Below are 17,598 nucleotides of genomic sequence, written 5' to 3' on the forward strand. Positions count from 1 at the left end.
AAAATAAATATCAAGAAGGTGGCAAAATATTCTGGAGGTTGTTGAAGAAACTTAGGAATGGAGGAAAGAGTGCTGTAAAAGGAGTTAGAGATGATGAAGGTGATATGAAAATGTGAGAAAAAGATATCCTTGAAGTATGGAGTAATTACTTCGAAAAATTGCTAAATGAAACAATCAGTGATAACACAGTGATAAAAAACACTCAACAGGTATACAGTCAGGAATAGATATCCATACTTGAAGTAGAAAAACTCAAAGGCTTAAAATGTGGAAAGGCAGCAGGAGTAGATGATATTCGATCAGAAATGCTGAAGTATGGTGGTATAAAAGTCTTGCAGTGGTTGCGCTGCATTGTTCAGAAGACCTGGACAGAGTGACGAATTCCCAATGATTGGAGTAGAGCTCTAATAGTACCCATATATGAAAAGGAAAATAAAACTGAATGTGAGAATTACAGAGGTATTTCCCTACTGAGTGTTCCTGGTAAGATATATGTAAGTATACTTGAGAAATGGTCGAGAAGAATTGTAGAAGAAAAGCTTGGTGAAGTACAAGCTGGATTCCGGCCAAATAGTGGCTGTCAGGATCAGATCTTCACTTTACGACAAATAGTGGAGATATCATGGGAATATAACAAAGATCTCTATTTGAGTTTTGTAGATCTGGAAAAGGCATATGATAAGGTGCCAAGAGAGAAGCTATTCAATACGCTACAGTTATATGGTGTCAATGGGGCATTATATCAAGCAATACTTTGTCTTTATTTGAGTTGTAAGTCAGCAGTTAGAATTGATGGACGTACAGGAAGATGGTTTAATGTTAAATCTGATGTGAGACAAGGATGTACATTATCCCCTCTGTTATTCATTATCTATATGGATCACATTATGAAGGAAAGTGGTATTAAACATGATATCAAAATTGGAGATGTTAATGTCAGCTTTATGCTGAAGATGTTATACTTATTATAAATCCGCTACAAGTCTGTAAGATTCCTTGACTAAATTGAATAACTGTTGTAATAGATATGGTATGAAGGTCAGCAATAAAAAGACAAAGATAATGAAAATAGGCAGAATTGTTGAAAATGTCAACTGCATTGTGAACGGAGAACCTGTGGAACAAGTAAAATATTTCACCTACTTAATCACTATTTTTAGTCAAGATGGTAAATTAAATATGGAAATAGACAACAGAATCAACAAAACTGGTATGGTAGGAAGTCAACTGAATAAATTCATATGGAATAAGAGAGAAATTAGTCAGAACACTAAATTAGCTGTATACAAGAGTGTTCAAACCAGTTTTAACTTATGGATCTGAGAGCTGGGTCAGAAGTAAAACACTTGACCAAAGACTAGAGACCACAGATATGAGAATCCTGAGAAAGATTAGAGACGTGAGCAGATGGCACCAATGGCAATATCATATTAAAAACGAGGATATTGGAAAGAACTTGGAATTGTCAGCATCCAGGAATGCGTTAACAGAGTTAATCTCAGGGGGGGGGGGTATGGTCATTTATACAAATGGGAGAGGAAAGATTGGCAAAACAAGTGTTCTCTGCCAGGGTGGCAGAAAAATGACCCCGAGGAAGACCAAGAGATAGGTGGATTGATATGGTACAAAGTGCCTTAGACGACAGAAATATGAGATCTGATAATAGTGGAGTTTACAAGTAACAGACTGATCTGGAGGAAAATTGTAGATAGGGAGTTAGTAATGAGGTAAATTTTTCATATAGTACTATCATATCCTGTACACTAATTTGAGGGTACATGGCAGTAATTTGATGATAATGGATTTTGTTGATTTAGGTAGGGAAAATCTCTTGAAATCACTACAGTTATGTGGTGTAAATGGCATGTTATATCCAGCAATACATATGCCCACATCTCTAGATTACTGTGCTCAAGTTTGGCCCTTGGGTTTCTTGGGGATGAGGAAACAGTGGAGAGGATTCAGAGGTGAGTGGCCTGTGGAATGTGCCCTATGAGGATAGATTGAGGGTGTGTGGATTGCAGAAGTTGGTTGATAGGAGAAAAAGAGGGGATGTGATAGAAACATTTAAGTTGCTTAAAGGATTTTATAGGATAGATGCAGGGGAAAAGTTTCAGCATTTGGATAGAGAGACCTGATCAAGGGATCATCACTGGAAGTTGAATAAAAGTGTGGTTAGTAGGTATGTGAGGACTTGACTTTTTGCTTGGAGATTTGTGGATGAGTTTCAAGAGTCAGTTGAGTTTTTTTTTTCTGTTCATGGGTTCAAAGAGAGGTATGATAGATTGTGTGAATAGATTGGGTCTCCTGCTGTGAATCTTTGGATTCCATGGAAGTGCCCATATAATAATAATAATAATACATAATCTCTGTTTAAACTATAAGTCAGCAGTCAGAATGAAGGAGATACAGATGTTTTGAGATAAAATCAGGTGTGTGACAAGGGTGCACATATTTCCACTCTTATTCATTATTTGTATATGGATCACATTATGCATGTAGTGGTATTAAATCTGATATCCAAATTGGTGATATTAATTTTAGCTCTTTACTATATTCAGATGTTATACTTCTGAATAATTTCAGTACAAGTCTGCAAGATTCCCTGATTTAATTGATTAATTGTTGCAATAAATTTGGTATGAAAATCAGCAATAAAAAGACAAACAATGAAAATTGGCAGAAACATTGAATACATCAACTATATCCTGAATGTTCTATATGAATCTATAGAACAAGTAAAACATTTCAATTTTTTAGGCACAATTTTTAGTTCAGTTGGTAAATTAAATATGGAAATAGACAACAGAATTAGTAAGTTGGTATGGTAGGAAGTCATCTGAATAAGTTTATATGGAATAAGAAAGAATTTAATCAAATCATTAAATTAGCTATATACAAGACAGTATTTTAACTTATGGATCTGGGAGTTGGGTTAGAAATAACCCTTGATGAAAGACTGGAGACCTCTGATATGAGAGTTCTGAGAAAGATTAGTGAACTGAACAGATGGCATCAATGGCAGTATCATGTTAAAAATAAGGATATTAGGAAAGAACTTGCCAATGTTAGCATTCAGGAATATGTTAGTAGAGCTAATCTCAGGTGTATAGTCACTTAAACAGAATGGGAGAGGAAAGATTTTTCCTACTAAACAAGTTGGTAGGAAAAAGACCAAGAAGTAGATGGATTGATACAGTAAAAAAAAAAAGCACCTTTAAAGGCAGAAATATAAGATCTGATAATATTGAAATCTTGACAGACAAGAGATTAATTTGAAGGAAAATTGTTGATTGAAAGTTATTAATGGTGTAGCTTTTTCATGTAGTGCTATCATAATTATCCTGTGTGCCCCCTGAGGGTGCATAGCAAGAATTTGATGATGATGATTATGGCTTTGGAGAATGAATATGGAAAATATAATGAAATAAACAAGCTATTTTTAATTTAAAAGTCAAACTGCTGATCAGATAGAACATTGACACTTATGTTGGGATCCTTGCATGGCTTTAGTTTTTTGAACTTCTGTCTATGCTTCATTAATGTTAAAATTTTAAGAAATTTAAAATTTAATTTGTTGTAATCTGCATTAACTAACATTACAGGAATGAGCCATCCTGAAGAGGTATCCTTTTGTCGACCTTTAACGCATGAACATCTAAAGAGAAATTTTAAGTCAGTAGGATGTACGCCTCGTCAACGAGAGAGAGATGTTAATATGATTGGAACAAATGTGGCTTATGACCAGAATTCCTTGCCTTTCTCTGATAGTCCAAATAATTCTTTAAATTCTCCTCTTGCATCGGTATGTATGATTTTTTAATATAATCATTTATCAAGTCTAAACAGTATAATTGCATGTTAAACACAAGAGAATCCTATGCTTATTTAGTTTTGATTAATTGCATCACTTCTGATTCATTCATATTGTCAATTTCTCAGGAAGATGCATAATTTCAAAACATTTAGACCTTGAGACTTAGAATAAGTAATAACATTTGCAGTGTACGCGTGTATATATATCAGAGCTTGCTCTTCCTCCAGTAAAATTTAGCAGATACTCATTTATGCATTTTTTGCTTTAAGTCATTAAAGAATCACTTTAATCAAAGCATTGTTTTCTTCTTCTCAGTTTATACACACATCAGTTTGATTTATAAATTATTTTTTAATATATATTTCAGTTAAGAATTTTTTAAAGTGAATTTTACCCATGAGCCATTAATCTGTTGTACATTATTATGTGGGTGAATCGAGGGTTAGATAATTCAGAGGCCCTGATTTAGAGACTACACGTGGAGATTTTTTCAAGTCAGTTCAGTAAGGGGAGTAGTGGTCTCACACTATGTAATGAAATTCATTTACCATGTAAAGAGCATTTGAAAACATTGATACCCAAGATGAATTTAAATGAATGTTCTAGGTTGGTTGAATGCCTTGAGAGGACTGATATTCACCTCTATATATTCACCTAATTACTGATGTCTCTGTGGCTGGATGGAGACATCAATAATGCCCATGAATTCATCTCCTTGAGAAGGAGATCTGGATTCAAATTAACTTCCCATTTGTGATGAGAGGAGTTACCTTCTTTTTCTAAATCAGAATTAGATGGAGGAAATTAACAATTGTACTCTTTCAAAATTAAAAGTAAAATAATTGCCTGTTGATTGACTTTGGTTGCATCTATACTGTCCATATATTAGTTGAAGGGTAGTGCAGAAGCGTATCATTGACTGATTACTTCAGTATTTTAGGAAGGAGTGGGAGAGAGCTATTGGATGTCAATTTGATTTGCCTTCCTCCCCCTAATTAAGAATATTTAACTAATTCTAAGCACTACTAGATAAATACCAGTGGAATAGAACATGAAAAAGATGATGCAAAAGAGGAATGATTTCTGAAGACAAAACTTTAGGACAGTTCTTTTGCATGATAAAAAATCTTTCATAGTAAAACCAAACTTGACTTTCTTAGGTGCTAGTTAAATAAAACTATGTAGGAAAATGAATATAGCTGACTCACTTTAGTGAACTTGTAGGCCCACAAGAATTTTGTCATGATCCACTCAAGGGAAGATATTAATGTGCTAATTGCCTTGCTGGCCTAATGAGTTGTAAACTAAAATGTCAAATAAGTTGAGAAAATTGAATTGTAAAGATTTAGAAATCGATGTTTATTTTTAAGAACGAGAGAGTGAGAGGAAAGTAAGAGTTTAATTTAGTATAATTAATTGTTTTGTTCCTGTATTATATTAAATAATGAATTCATTAAAATTGTTTGATACCTTTCATGCCTGTATTTCTAACCATGCTGACTGACCCTGACCCTTCATAAAATTTTGAACCTGTGATCATATATGTGCGTGGGGATATCCCAAATAAGAGAGAAATGGGTCACGACTGCAAATAAACTAGAAAACCTAAGGCTTCTGAATCATAGTAAATGATATTAGTAGCACCTGGTACCCTATAACTATCCTTAGGCTGAGTTTAACTCTACCCTTAAGGCCCAGGCTGGCGCAGTAAATAAATTTGTCAGAGTGAGTAAGGATAGCTTATAGTGATCAGGGAACAGCTATTTCTGGGGGTCAAAAATTGAGAAATTTGCTAGATAAGCGATAAGATATCACATATTCAAGTAAGATAGACGACTTAGGGATACATGAAGTTAAAGATAGCAGATAGAAGCCAAAGTATACAAAGTAAATCACACAAAGAATAATAATAAGGGATAAAGATAAAAGATATAACAATGGTGCAGACCCGACAACAACAAAGGAAAACATAACACAAGGAAATACTATTTCATCAAATTATTCAATACAGTATTATAATGCATCTACACTATCCTGTTTATCCATAGTCAGGCACTTGGTTGACTCCAGTAATCTAAGCATAGCTAGTCTTTGGGAGAGCAGATAAGGGATTTATGAAATTTAAGAAATTTGCTAATTTCTTAGACCTGCTGTGAATTTCAGGTGGTGATTGTTTTAATGTGAACTGTGTTTTCAGAAGGAGTATGTGAAACACAGACCACAATAAAACATTCACTATCTCATATCCATCAGGTCTAAGAAATTAGCAATTTTTAAATTAAATTTATTCGGTAATCTGTAGCCATTGATTAAGAAGGTATTGTATATGTAGTCGTTAAGTGATTAGGATATTATCATCATCATGAAAACTTTGGTTTTGCTCTATTAACTAAAGTTTTCATGATGACATTTTTTTAGAATCTGTGGCAGCACTCAGAAATCAACTGAATTTAAATAAATATGGTTGCATAAAACTCCCCAGAATTTGGGAAACATTAATTATCAGAGATCTCACCTTACATCCTAGGTCACCCACAAATGCCCATAGAGGGCACACCACCTAGATGGGACTTTAGAGTCACCCAAGTGTTCCACTTTGTACTGTGTTGTATTTGAGCGTGTGTTACAATAGTTTTTTTTTGTAATCCCCGAAGATGTCTCAGTGACCGAGAAGAAATATTGGAAGCATTAATATCAGTTTTAATCCTTTCCTAGTGCTGTAAATATTCCATTAAACTTCCAACATGATTTTCATGATAACATGATTTGGGGAGGGGGGGGGGATCGTGGTGGATGTATCTGTTTTTGTTTCTTCATCTCAGTATTTCTTACTCATGTAGGGCCTACATGCACATCTCTTTACTGTTGTTCTGTAATGATACTAGTTTGACTATTTCATTCCCAAAATTACCATATTAATATCAATACATAAGCTTAAATATCAAAATCACAGCAATCCACAGATTTATTTGCATTCTCTTAAAATGCTCTGCATTTATAAGCACACAAACTTTATTCTGATACCAATCATTCTAGCTGTCCATATATTAGAAGTAGAGCTTTCCACTACACTGAATAATGAACTTTGAACAATTCTTTTAAACAACATGCCAAATATTTTTCAGAAGTCAAATAATTTTTAAAAATAGTGTGTACATATGGAAATTTACCAGTCTACTTAAAAATACTGATTCCAAGCATCAGTGATCACTTAAACACTATAATGAACCTTTTCTCTACCCTTGAAACAAAGCCATTAGCTCTGAATTGTGGCCATAACTTTTAATGTCTTCCTCTAGGAATTCACAATACTAGTTGAGTAAGGAATCCACATACTTCCCATCTGTGTTGCTAATAATATTACACTAGAAGTAGTAATTGTCTTAAATTTACAAACATTTCCAAAAAGTAACTTCTCCAATAGAGAATTTAAGATGCTACTTAAATTCTCTATTGGAGAATTAAAGAATAGCAAAGAATATATACAGGGTGTGCCAGAATTAGCTATCTATTTCAGTGAAATGTGATAATTTTTTTAAAAACTCATGTTTATCGATGTTTAATGTGTTATAAATGTAAAAATTTCTAAATTTTATTGTCATCTCCTTTCAGAACCCTAACTCTAATAATGAATACACAAGAACACATCTTTGTTGTAACGTCATGTTTATTACCTAATTATGATACAAAAATTTATAAATCATAAGTTATACCTTTATTGAGAACTTTCAACATATGCTCCATCTGTATCCCCAAATTTGAAATCTATCTTTAGCGTTGCGAAACACATTTTGAAGCATTTCAGTAGTTATATCCTGCACTGCCAACTGAATGTGTTCTTTAAGTTCAGCTAAACTATTGATATTTTGGTGATAAAACTTTGTTTTTATGAAACCCCATGCAAAGAAATCCAGCGGTGTCAAATCCGGAGAACACGGAGGCCTAGGTCCTCCACGTCCAATCCACTGATTCTGAAAGCATCTGTTGTGTGTAGTCTCAGACAATTAGTGCATAATGGCATGGTGCTCCATCTTGTTGAAACACAACATTATCAAGAATGCCATCATGATAGAAGCTGTGGTTTGAGAAACTGCTGAAGCATTTCAAGGTAGATGGTACCTATTACAGATGCTTCCCAAAAGAAGAATGGGCCATAAATTTTGGATTTAGTCATTCCAAGCCACTTTAACTTTTGGAGAGTCTCTTTGCCATTCTATAACTTCAGATGGTTTTTCATTGGACCAGATACGACAATTGTGTTGATTGACTTTACTACACATGTAGAAAGTCAGCTCATCACTGAATAAGATGTTATCCAATAAACCTCCATTTTCGATCTGATCCACAAATTCTGCACACTTTGCCGCCCGATTTGGATGATCCTCTTCATTATGCAGTACCTGAATGTGATAAGCTTTTTCATCAGTGTTGAAAGCAAGATTCTATGAACTGTTGTTGGATATATTGAGTCTTCGACTGACTTCCCTAGCCGATGTTGTTGGTTCATCTTCAAACAATTCGTACTCCTTCCACTGTTCTTGAGCATCCTCTTCCCACCTCGTGGTGTATGGATTTAGCTCTTTAAAATTTATTCACAAGTTCATGAATCGCTTTGTCTGTAGGACCGATTCTGTGAATTTCCTTGTAAATTTTTCTTTGATTTTATTACATTGCACTCATTTGATATGGGATGTTACAACAAAGATGTGTTCTTGTGTATTCGTTATTAGGGTTAGTGTTCTGAAAGGAGATGAAAATAAAATCATGAAATAATTTAGAAATTTTTACCTTTTATAACATATACTGAACATGATAAACATCAATAAACATGAGTTATGTTCTTTCTTGTGGTTATATCAGTTGCTTCAATATCATTTTTGTTATAGGTGCTTATTAGAATTTTCCAAACCACCTTATAAATTAGCTAAACATGCCCAAAGTGCTCTCTCAGAATATTGTCAGTACCTCTTCACATGTTTAAGAATTCTCTTCTTCCATAATCCCAACTTAATTCCGCTTCATGACACCTTTAACTTAATCCAGGTTATATTTCCTCCTGGTATCTTACCCTTGTTTCAGTTCACTGTGACCTCAGCCTATTTTTTCATTCATCAAGGGAAATTCTAAAAAACAAATAGAGGATACTGTCCCCAGCCAACTTATTTTTGGAGACATTTGAAGAGAAAGCTGCTATAGACAGTGTTCTCCTTTAAATAATGTGGCCCAGATGGATGTCTTTAACACATCTGAACAGTCACTATCTCAGGATCCAGTTTACTTTAGAAAAAGAAAACGTCACTCTGTCCTTAGATATTTTGATTACATGCTATTAGATCCTTGATTTTCTGTGTTCATAGAAAATTCACCTTCCCACACAGGCAGATAGATCTATCAATGGTCACTACAACAGTATGGCATCATAAAAACTTTAGTTAAGAGTAAAATTGATTGCTCTGATGATAATGCCCTCACCACTGAACTTAACCACATACACAGTACTTTCTTGGTCAATGGTTACAGTTCCCACCAAATCAAAAAAAAAAATATATATATATATATATATATATATATATATATATATATATCATCATCATCATCATCATCAAATTCCTGACATGTACCCTCAAGGGGGTATACAGCATTAGATCCTGAATGAAGGAATCTTGCAAAGAAATCATTCATTCAGAATCCACCATATTAAATTTACCAACAAAGAGAAATACCTGCACATCAACTGAAATTAAAAGCGAAACTTCTTCACTTTATGTATAAAATTTATATTCTTTATTTCATGTACCATATATTTAAGTATTTTGATCATATTAAGATTTTTTTAGAGTATGTCTTAAAAGAGGGATAATCTGATTTAATTTAAGCCTCACTTAAGCTGTGTAAAAATAACTGTGAGTTACTAAATAATAATTCTTGGAAGGTATAAAACTACACATGTACAGCGTAACGCTGGAGGCAGTAGCATACACAGAACATACTTTGACGTGAATTCTGGGAATGCAAGAGCATAACAGCATCGGGAGAGCAAGGGATGAACCCAAGGGGAGAAAAGAGATGGTCGTGTGCAAAGGGGACTCCGAAAAAGAAGTCGCTCTACCAAAGAATATAAGGGGACAAGCGCCATATCAGGGATCTCTCTTGTTTTATCATTTTCCTGTTTGGTGGCTCTGAAGTTAGCGGGAGTTTGCGTAAAGGGGGGGGGGAAGCGTCTGTGCTAAGATAAGATGTTGGACAGCAGGCTTTCTTAAAAATGGAGGCGGATTCTATGCAGAGCTGAAGGTAAAAATTTCCAGTCCTAGCAGAATCAAGCTGTCGCTGAGAAGTCCCATCGAGTTGTTCCTGAAACGCAAAGATTTAAGTCCGTTTTCAGCAGAAATAATGAAGATAGCATAACCCCTACGTTGCCGTATGGACAGCCAATAGACAAGAAGTAACCAGACGTACACGTGGTGCTGAAAGATGCGGAAAAAGTTCGGTAAGGAAAAATTACTCTATTTTGTGTATAAAATTCATTAGAAGAGAGAAGATTGTTTGCGGATGTGAAATTAAGAACAGTATTCTAAAGAACTCTGTGGACAGTCTCTAATTAGAAAGTTAACCTCCTTTGAGAGAGTAAGAGGAATTGTTTGGAAGAGACCTTTGTAATTGTATGTGATAGGATTAACTTAATGAGATCAGAATTATGGATTTTAGTAACTGAGTAACATTAGAATGTTTGTTTATATTATCTTATGAATAGCATTACAGAAAAGAATTTTAGTTTAACTTCATATCATGTGCTATCTACCCCAATATGCAGTTATTGTGTTTCGCATGCTTTATGACCTTTAATTAATTTAGAATATGTTAACCTCTTAACTTGTTTCATTTAGTATTAAGTCATAATTCAGTGTATGAATTTTGTATTCTGTTTAGATATTCCAATCAACTTGTCATATTTACCTGAACCTGAGTCATGCCTGATTACGATTCCAAACTACCACTTATAAAAAAAATGGAACCTATTTTGGCGGGAAGGATTTAGAAAGCAAATATAATTATATATTTTGGTCACGACTGCAGTCTGAATCTATACAGCAGCGTTAAAGTAAAGTATTGTGTAAGAATGGCTAAGAGTCTAGTATTGTCTCCTTGAGTAGGAACCTTTTTTACTATAGGATACTGGCTGGCGCAGCATAATAAAAAATTTGCCTGTATCTGAAGAGGAAACAGTCCTAGATATAAATAGATGTAAGCATATTAAAGGCCCGATATCTGAAGAAGTAAAATAGCGATAGAAAGATAGAATAGATATATATATAAACAGAATATATAGAGAAAGTAACGACATAACAATAGAGCAGCCAGTAGGATTTTAATTGAATAAGGTTAAAAATGAGAAAGGATTTAATCAAGTAAACAAAATAAGTAAGTACATAATAAATAAAGATAAATCACATAAAATCCATATATAACAATGGCGCAGCCAACAGGATGTGATTAGGTCTGGAAAAAAATTAAATAAATTAACCTATCACAGTGAGTTGGTCTTTGGTTCATATCAGGCAATCAGAAATTTTGAGAAAATAATCTTATATTTCACTGTAAGCTCTAGTACAAGTATGGCTCTACCAACTAGTTCGGAGATGAACGACACTGAATTTTTTCGTATGATTAACCCACAGCAAGTATTCCCGCACTTCTCTGGAGAGGAATCAGATGATGTATTAATGTTTTTTGGTTGTATTGAGGAACTGACAAAAAATCCAACTCCTTATTCTGCTACGCAGCAAACTAGCACAAGAGATTAAAAGATAACGAGTGAATATAACAGAGAAGGATAGGGCGATCTGCATAGCACAAGTTAGAAAGGATAGGAGAGACAGTAAAAAGGATAGGAGAGGCAGTTAAAAAGGATGCAAAGCCTGCCTTCTTATCTACGCATAAGGCAGAAAAAAAACCAGGCATAAAGGAAAAGAAACTCCAAGAGAATTGAGGGATCTCTAAAAAGAAATTTTCTTGGAAAATTTTTTTTTCTTCAAAGGGGGGACCTTTATATCACTTCTAACATGTTCATTCTATAAGGAAAGCAAATTCTATATCTCTAGCCGATTCCTAATTTTACTCACGTGCTTACCCTGACTGTTAAAGGTTATTCCTTGCTAAAAGAAATCCTCTAATTTCTTTCTGGGACCGTCTCCTCTTCAGATAATGACAAATTAATTTTTTTAAGCTGCACCAGCCAATATCTTAGAATAGAGGGGACTCTTATTCAGGGAAACTTTTCCAGACATTTTTGGTGCACATAGGTGAATAAATTTAGTGCTTAAACTCATAAATTAAAACAAACCCCACCTCACCAGAGTTAAAGATCGGTACTATCAAAGTAAGAAGCCAGAATGGCAAAGAAATGGAGCTAGCTGAGTAATTAGATAAGTACCAGATCGACATAATAGGGGTGACTGAAACAAAGACAAAAACTGGTGATCTTTCTGAGCAATAAATACAAAATGTTATTTTCAGGAAATGACAATCAATCAAGGAAAAGAAGGAGTAGCCATAGTATTCAACACAAAATACGAGGCTAATCTTCTTGAATGGCAGTCAGTCTCAATACTTGAGACTGACTGCCATTCAAGAAGATTAGCCATATCCATTCTTGAAGTAGAAAAAGCCATCAAGTAGAGTAATGTGGGCAAATATGAGAATGGGAAACTGGATAATGAGACTTATTTGTGCCTATGGTCACACAGAAGGTTCTACTAAGGTAGAAGTGGAGGAATTTTTTTAAATTTAGAAAAAGCAACTGACACAATGAAAAAGGAAAAGTTGATCCTTGTTTGGGATCTAAATAGCAGAGTAGGAAATGATTGTGAGACATACAAAAATATTTTGGGAAAATTTGGAGAAAAGAGCAAAGTTAATAATAATGGCAAATATCTGTTGGATTTCTGCTCAGGACATGGACTGGTTATTACTAACACCATGTTCCAACATAAAAATGTGCACAAATTCACATGGAGAGAAGAGGCTAGGAATAAGAAAAGTCTCATTGACTATGTTATTGTTGATAGTAATGTTTTCTCCCTGGTGCAGGATACCAGAGTGTACAGATGATTTGAAATTGGAAGTGAACATTATTTAGTCTTGAGCAGGATAAAATTGAATTTCATATTGAAAAGAATAACATGCAAGAAAGTATTAAAGAGAATAAAAGTTGAGCAGCTCTCAGATGTGAACTGTAGACTAAAATACAGAAAGATTATTGAAAAGAAAATGAAAGAGTTTGAGAACAGGAATCAAACCTTGGAGATTCAGTGGCAAACTCTGAAGAAAACATTGATTGATGCCAGAGACGCATGTGGTGAGGTTGTGTGCAAGGATAAAAAAATCAGAACTCCCTGGTGGACACAGGAAGTTAATGAGGCAGTGAACGAAAAGAAGAAAGCATATCAAAAGTTCCTGGCAAATAAGTCAGCTTTTACTCTTACAGAATACAGAGACAAATGTAAGAAAGCTAAACAGTGTGTAAAACTAGCTAAACAAAAGTCATGGGAGGATTTTGGCAAGAATATAGAAAATAAATATCAAGAAGGCAGCAAAATATTCTGGAGGTTGTTGAAGAAGCTTAGGAATGGAGGAAAGAGTGCTGTAAAAGGAATTAGAGATGATAAAGGTGACATGAAAACAGGAGAAAAAGATATCCTTGAAGTATGGAGTAATTACTTTGAAAAACTGCTAAATGAAACAAGCAGTGATGACAGCATAGTGATAAAAAACACTGACCAGGCATGCAGTCAGGAATACATATCCATTCTTGAAGTAGAAAAAGCCATCAAACGCTTGAAATGTGTAAAGGCAGCAGGAGTAGATGATATTCGAGCAAAAATGCTGAAGTATGGTCGTATAAGAGTCTTACAGTAGCTGCACTGCATAGTTCAGAGAGCCTGGACAGAGGGACGAATTCCCGATGATTGGAGTAGAGCACTCATAGTACCCATATATAAAAAGGGAAATAAAACTGCATGTGAGAATTACAGAGGTATTTCCCTACTCAGTGTTCCTGGTAAGATCTATGTAAGTATACTTGAGAAACGGTTGAGAAGAATTGTGGACGAAAAGCTTGGTGAAGAACAAGCTGGATTCAGGCCAAATAGAGGCTGTCAGGATCAGATCTTCACTTCACGACAAATAGTTGAGAAAGCATGGGAATATAACAAAGATCTGTATTTAAGTTTTGTCGATTTGGAAAAGACATATGACAAAGTGCCAAGAGAGAAGCTATTCAATACGCTGCAGTTATATGGTGTCAATTATATCAAGCAATACTTAGTCTTTATTTGAGTTGTAAGTCAGCAGTTAGAATTGAAGGAAGTACAGGAGGATGGTTTATTGTTAAATCTGGTGTGAGACAAGAATGTACATTAACCCCTCTGTTATTCGTTATCTATATGGATCACATTATGAAGGAAAGTGGTATTAAACCTGATATCAAAATTGGAGTTGCTAATGTGAGCTCTTTGCTTTATGCGGATGATGTTATATGTTATACTTCTAAATAAATCCGCTACAAGTCTGCAAGATTCTCTGGCTAAATTGAATAGCTGTTGTAATAGATATGGTATGAAGGTCAGCAATAAAAAGACAAAGACAATGAAAATAGTCTGAGTTATTGAAAATGTCAACTGTGTTGTGAATGAAGAACCTGTGGAACAAGTAAAACATTTCAGCTACTCAGGCACGATTTTTAGTGAAGATGGTAAATTAAATATAGAAATAGACAACAGAATCAGCAAAGCTGGTATGGTGGGAAGTCAAATGAATAAATTCATATGGAATAAGAGAGAAATTAGTTGGAACACTAAATTAGCTGTATACAAGACAGTGTTCAAACCAGTTTTAACTTATGGATCTGAGAGCTGGGTCAGAAGTAAAACACTTGATCAAAGACTAGAGACCGCAGATATGAGAGTCCTGAGAAAGATTAGAGGCGTGAACAGATGGCATCAATGGCAATATTATATTAAAAATGAGGATATTAGGAAAGAACTTGACATTGTCAGCATCCAGGAATGCGTTAGCAGAGCTAATCTCAGGTGGTATGGTCACTTAAATAGAATGGGAGAGGAAAGATTAGCAAAACAAGTGTTCTCTGCCAGGTTGGCAGGAAAACGACCCAGAGGAAGACCAAGATATAGGTGGATTGATATGGTACAAAGTGCCTTAGACGATAGAAATAGAAGATCTGATAATGTTGGCATCTTGACAAGTAACAGACTGATTTGGAGGAAAATTGTAGATAGGAAGTTAGTAATGATGTAATTTTGTCATGTAGTACTGTCATATCCTGTACACCCCTTGAGGGTACATGGCAAGAATTTGATGATGATGACTCATAAATTAAACACTTTACTGTTAAGTAGATTCTGGTTTGCAGTCATAACCTCTATAACAAAATGTTATACCTTTCTTTCAATCCCCCCCCCCCCCCCCGCTATGGTTCAGATTAATGAGTGGTAGTTTTGGTTCATATCACAGGCAAAACTCAGGTATAGAAGAAAAAACATATTTATTGGAATCTAAAGACATAATATACACTTAGACCAATCTCACTTTCAATTAGTTCAATGACATGCTAAATCAAACTGATTAATACTCTAATGCATGAACAATAAATCCTTTTAAGTTAGAGAATAAACACACATAATATGCACATTATTCACTTCTAATCAATATTCTAAATACTATGTTCATCTTGCATATTAAACTAGTCACAATCATCTATAATCATTCCAGACAATTTGTCTTATGGACATTAGCCACTGCTAAATAATCACTTAAAGTTCTTAAATACTGTTCATACTCTATTATTACACTACAATGATATTTCCCTTTTACCGACTGGGTAATTATACAACAAAATCTGTACTTTACCAGGCAGGATCTCCAGATCCGTCTGAACTGTCCTTCTTTGTTTGAATTACCTCTCAATACTTCCATAAGCCTGCATCCACGTGGTGGGTCACTATGGTCATCAGATTAAGCTATGTTCTGCACCTCGCGTTTTTCCCCTCGTCTATTCTCGATCTGTTTCGGACCATCGTCGTTTCTACTGCCGGTTCTGGTATACGTCCGTGATATTATTCCGTCGGAACTTTCAGCGAAGGAGCGAAGACAGCATACGCCAACATCTCACGCTTTCATGCTGGTGGAAATTCCGACATCAAACGGAAAGGCGAACCGTCTGATATTGTACTACCACTAAGAAACGCCATCAGCAACTTCCAGTCCACAGGAGAAGTCGAATCATCATCCAGCAAAATAGGCGAAAAAGACCTGAGAAAGGGGTGCAAACCCTTTTTATTCTCTCTTCAAGTACCCCATTTATACCACCCTGTTACTAGCTGCGACAGCACCCTCTTAGTTTTTGTGATCTTTTCCCACCCGCTACTTTCTTTCTCTGCGAGAATTTCGGCACATCGCGAGATTTCTAGCAGCGTCTTCCGGGAAACAAATGTGCATTGCTTTCCGAGATTGCCAATGCCTTAGGCCCACCCTTCACCTTTGGACTATTGTTTACATCTAATTTACCCATTCATTGTATACATGATGCATTCATCATCATCATCATCATCATCAAATTCCTGCCATGTACCCTCAAGGGGTGTACAGGATATGACAGTACTACATGAAAAAATTACATCATTACTAACTTCCTATCTATAATTTTCCTCCAAATCAGTCTGTTACTTGTCAAGACTCCAACATTATCAGATCTTATATTTCTATCGTCTAAGGCACTTTGTACCGTATCAATCCACCTATATCTTGGTCTTCCTCTGGGTCGTTTTCCTGCCAACCTGGCAGAGAACACTTGTTTTGCTAATCTTTCCTCTCCCATTCTATTTAAGTGACCATACCATCTGAGATTAGCTCTGCTAACGCATTCCTGGATGCTGACAATGTCAAGTTCTTTCCTAATATCCTCATTTTTAATATGATATTGCCATTGATGCCATCTGTTCACACCTCTAATCTTTCTCAGGACTCTCATATCTGCGGTCTCTAGTCTTTGGTCAAGTGTTTTACTTCTGACCCAGCTCTCAGATCCATAAGTTAAAATTGGTTTGAACACAGTCTTGTATACAGCTAATTTAGTGTTCCGACTAATTTCTTTCTTATTCCATATGAATTTATTCAATTGACTTCCCACGACACCAGCTTTGCTGATTCTGTTGTCTATTTCTATATTTAGTTTACCATCTTCAGTAAAAATTGTGCCTAAGTAGCTGAAATGTTTTACTTGTTCCACAGGTGCTCCATTCCCAACACAGTTGACATTTTCAATGATTCTGCCTATTTTCATTGTCTTTGTCTTTTTATTGCTGACCTTCATACCATATCTATTACAACAGCTATTCAATTTAGTCAGAGAATCTTGCAGACTTGTAGCGGATTTATTTAGAAGTATAACATCATCCGCATAAAGCAAAGAGCTGACATTAACGTCTCCAATTTTGATATCAGGTTTAATACCACATTCCTTCATAATGTGATCCATATAGATAATGAATAACAGAGGGGATAATGTACATCCTTATCTCACACTAGATTTAACATTAAACCACCTTCCTGTACTTCCTTCAATTCTAACTGCTGAATCACAACTCAAATAAAGACTAAGTATTGCTTGATATAATGCCCCATTGACACCATATAACTGCAGCGTATTGAATAGCTTCTCTCTTGGCACCTTGTCATATGCCTTTTCCAAATCGACAAAACTTAAA

General features: G+C 35.1%; 1 protein-coding gene across 1 annotated transcript in view; it reads left to right on the forward strand.

Annotated features, from left to right (window-relative positions):
• The window catches only part of LOC150097385 (unc-112-related protein-like), a 242,219-nt gene that overhangs the window by 82,232 nt on the left and 142,389 nt on the right, over positions 1 to 17,598 (forward strand). The window contains exon 4 of the mRNA XM_090407312.1: positions 3,606 to 3,805. Within this exon, the coding sequence (XP_090263438.1) occupies positions 3,606 to 3,805 (200 nt within the window). The remainder of the gene's footprint in view (positions 1 to 3,605; positions 3,806 to 17,598) is intronic.

Source organism: Typopeltis vanoorti, chromosome 17, assembly GCF_054136105.1.
Source record: "Typopeltis vanoorti isolate ZY-2024b chromosome 17, IOZ_Tvanoo_1.0, whole genome shotgun sequence".
Lineage (NCBI taxonomy): Eukaryota > Metazoa > Arthropoda > Arachnida > Uropygi > Thelyphonidae > Typopeltis > Typopeltis vanoorti.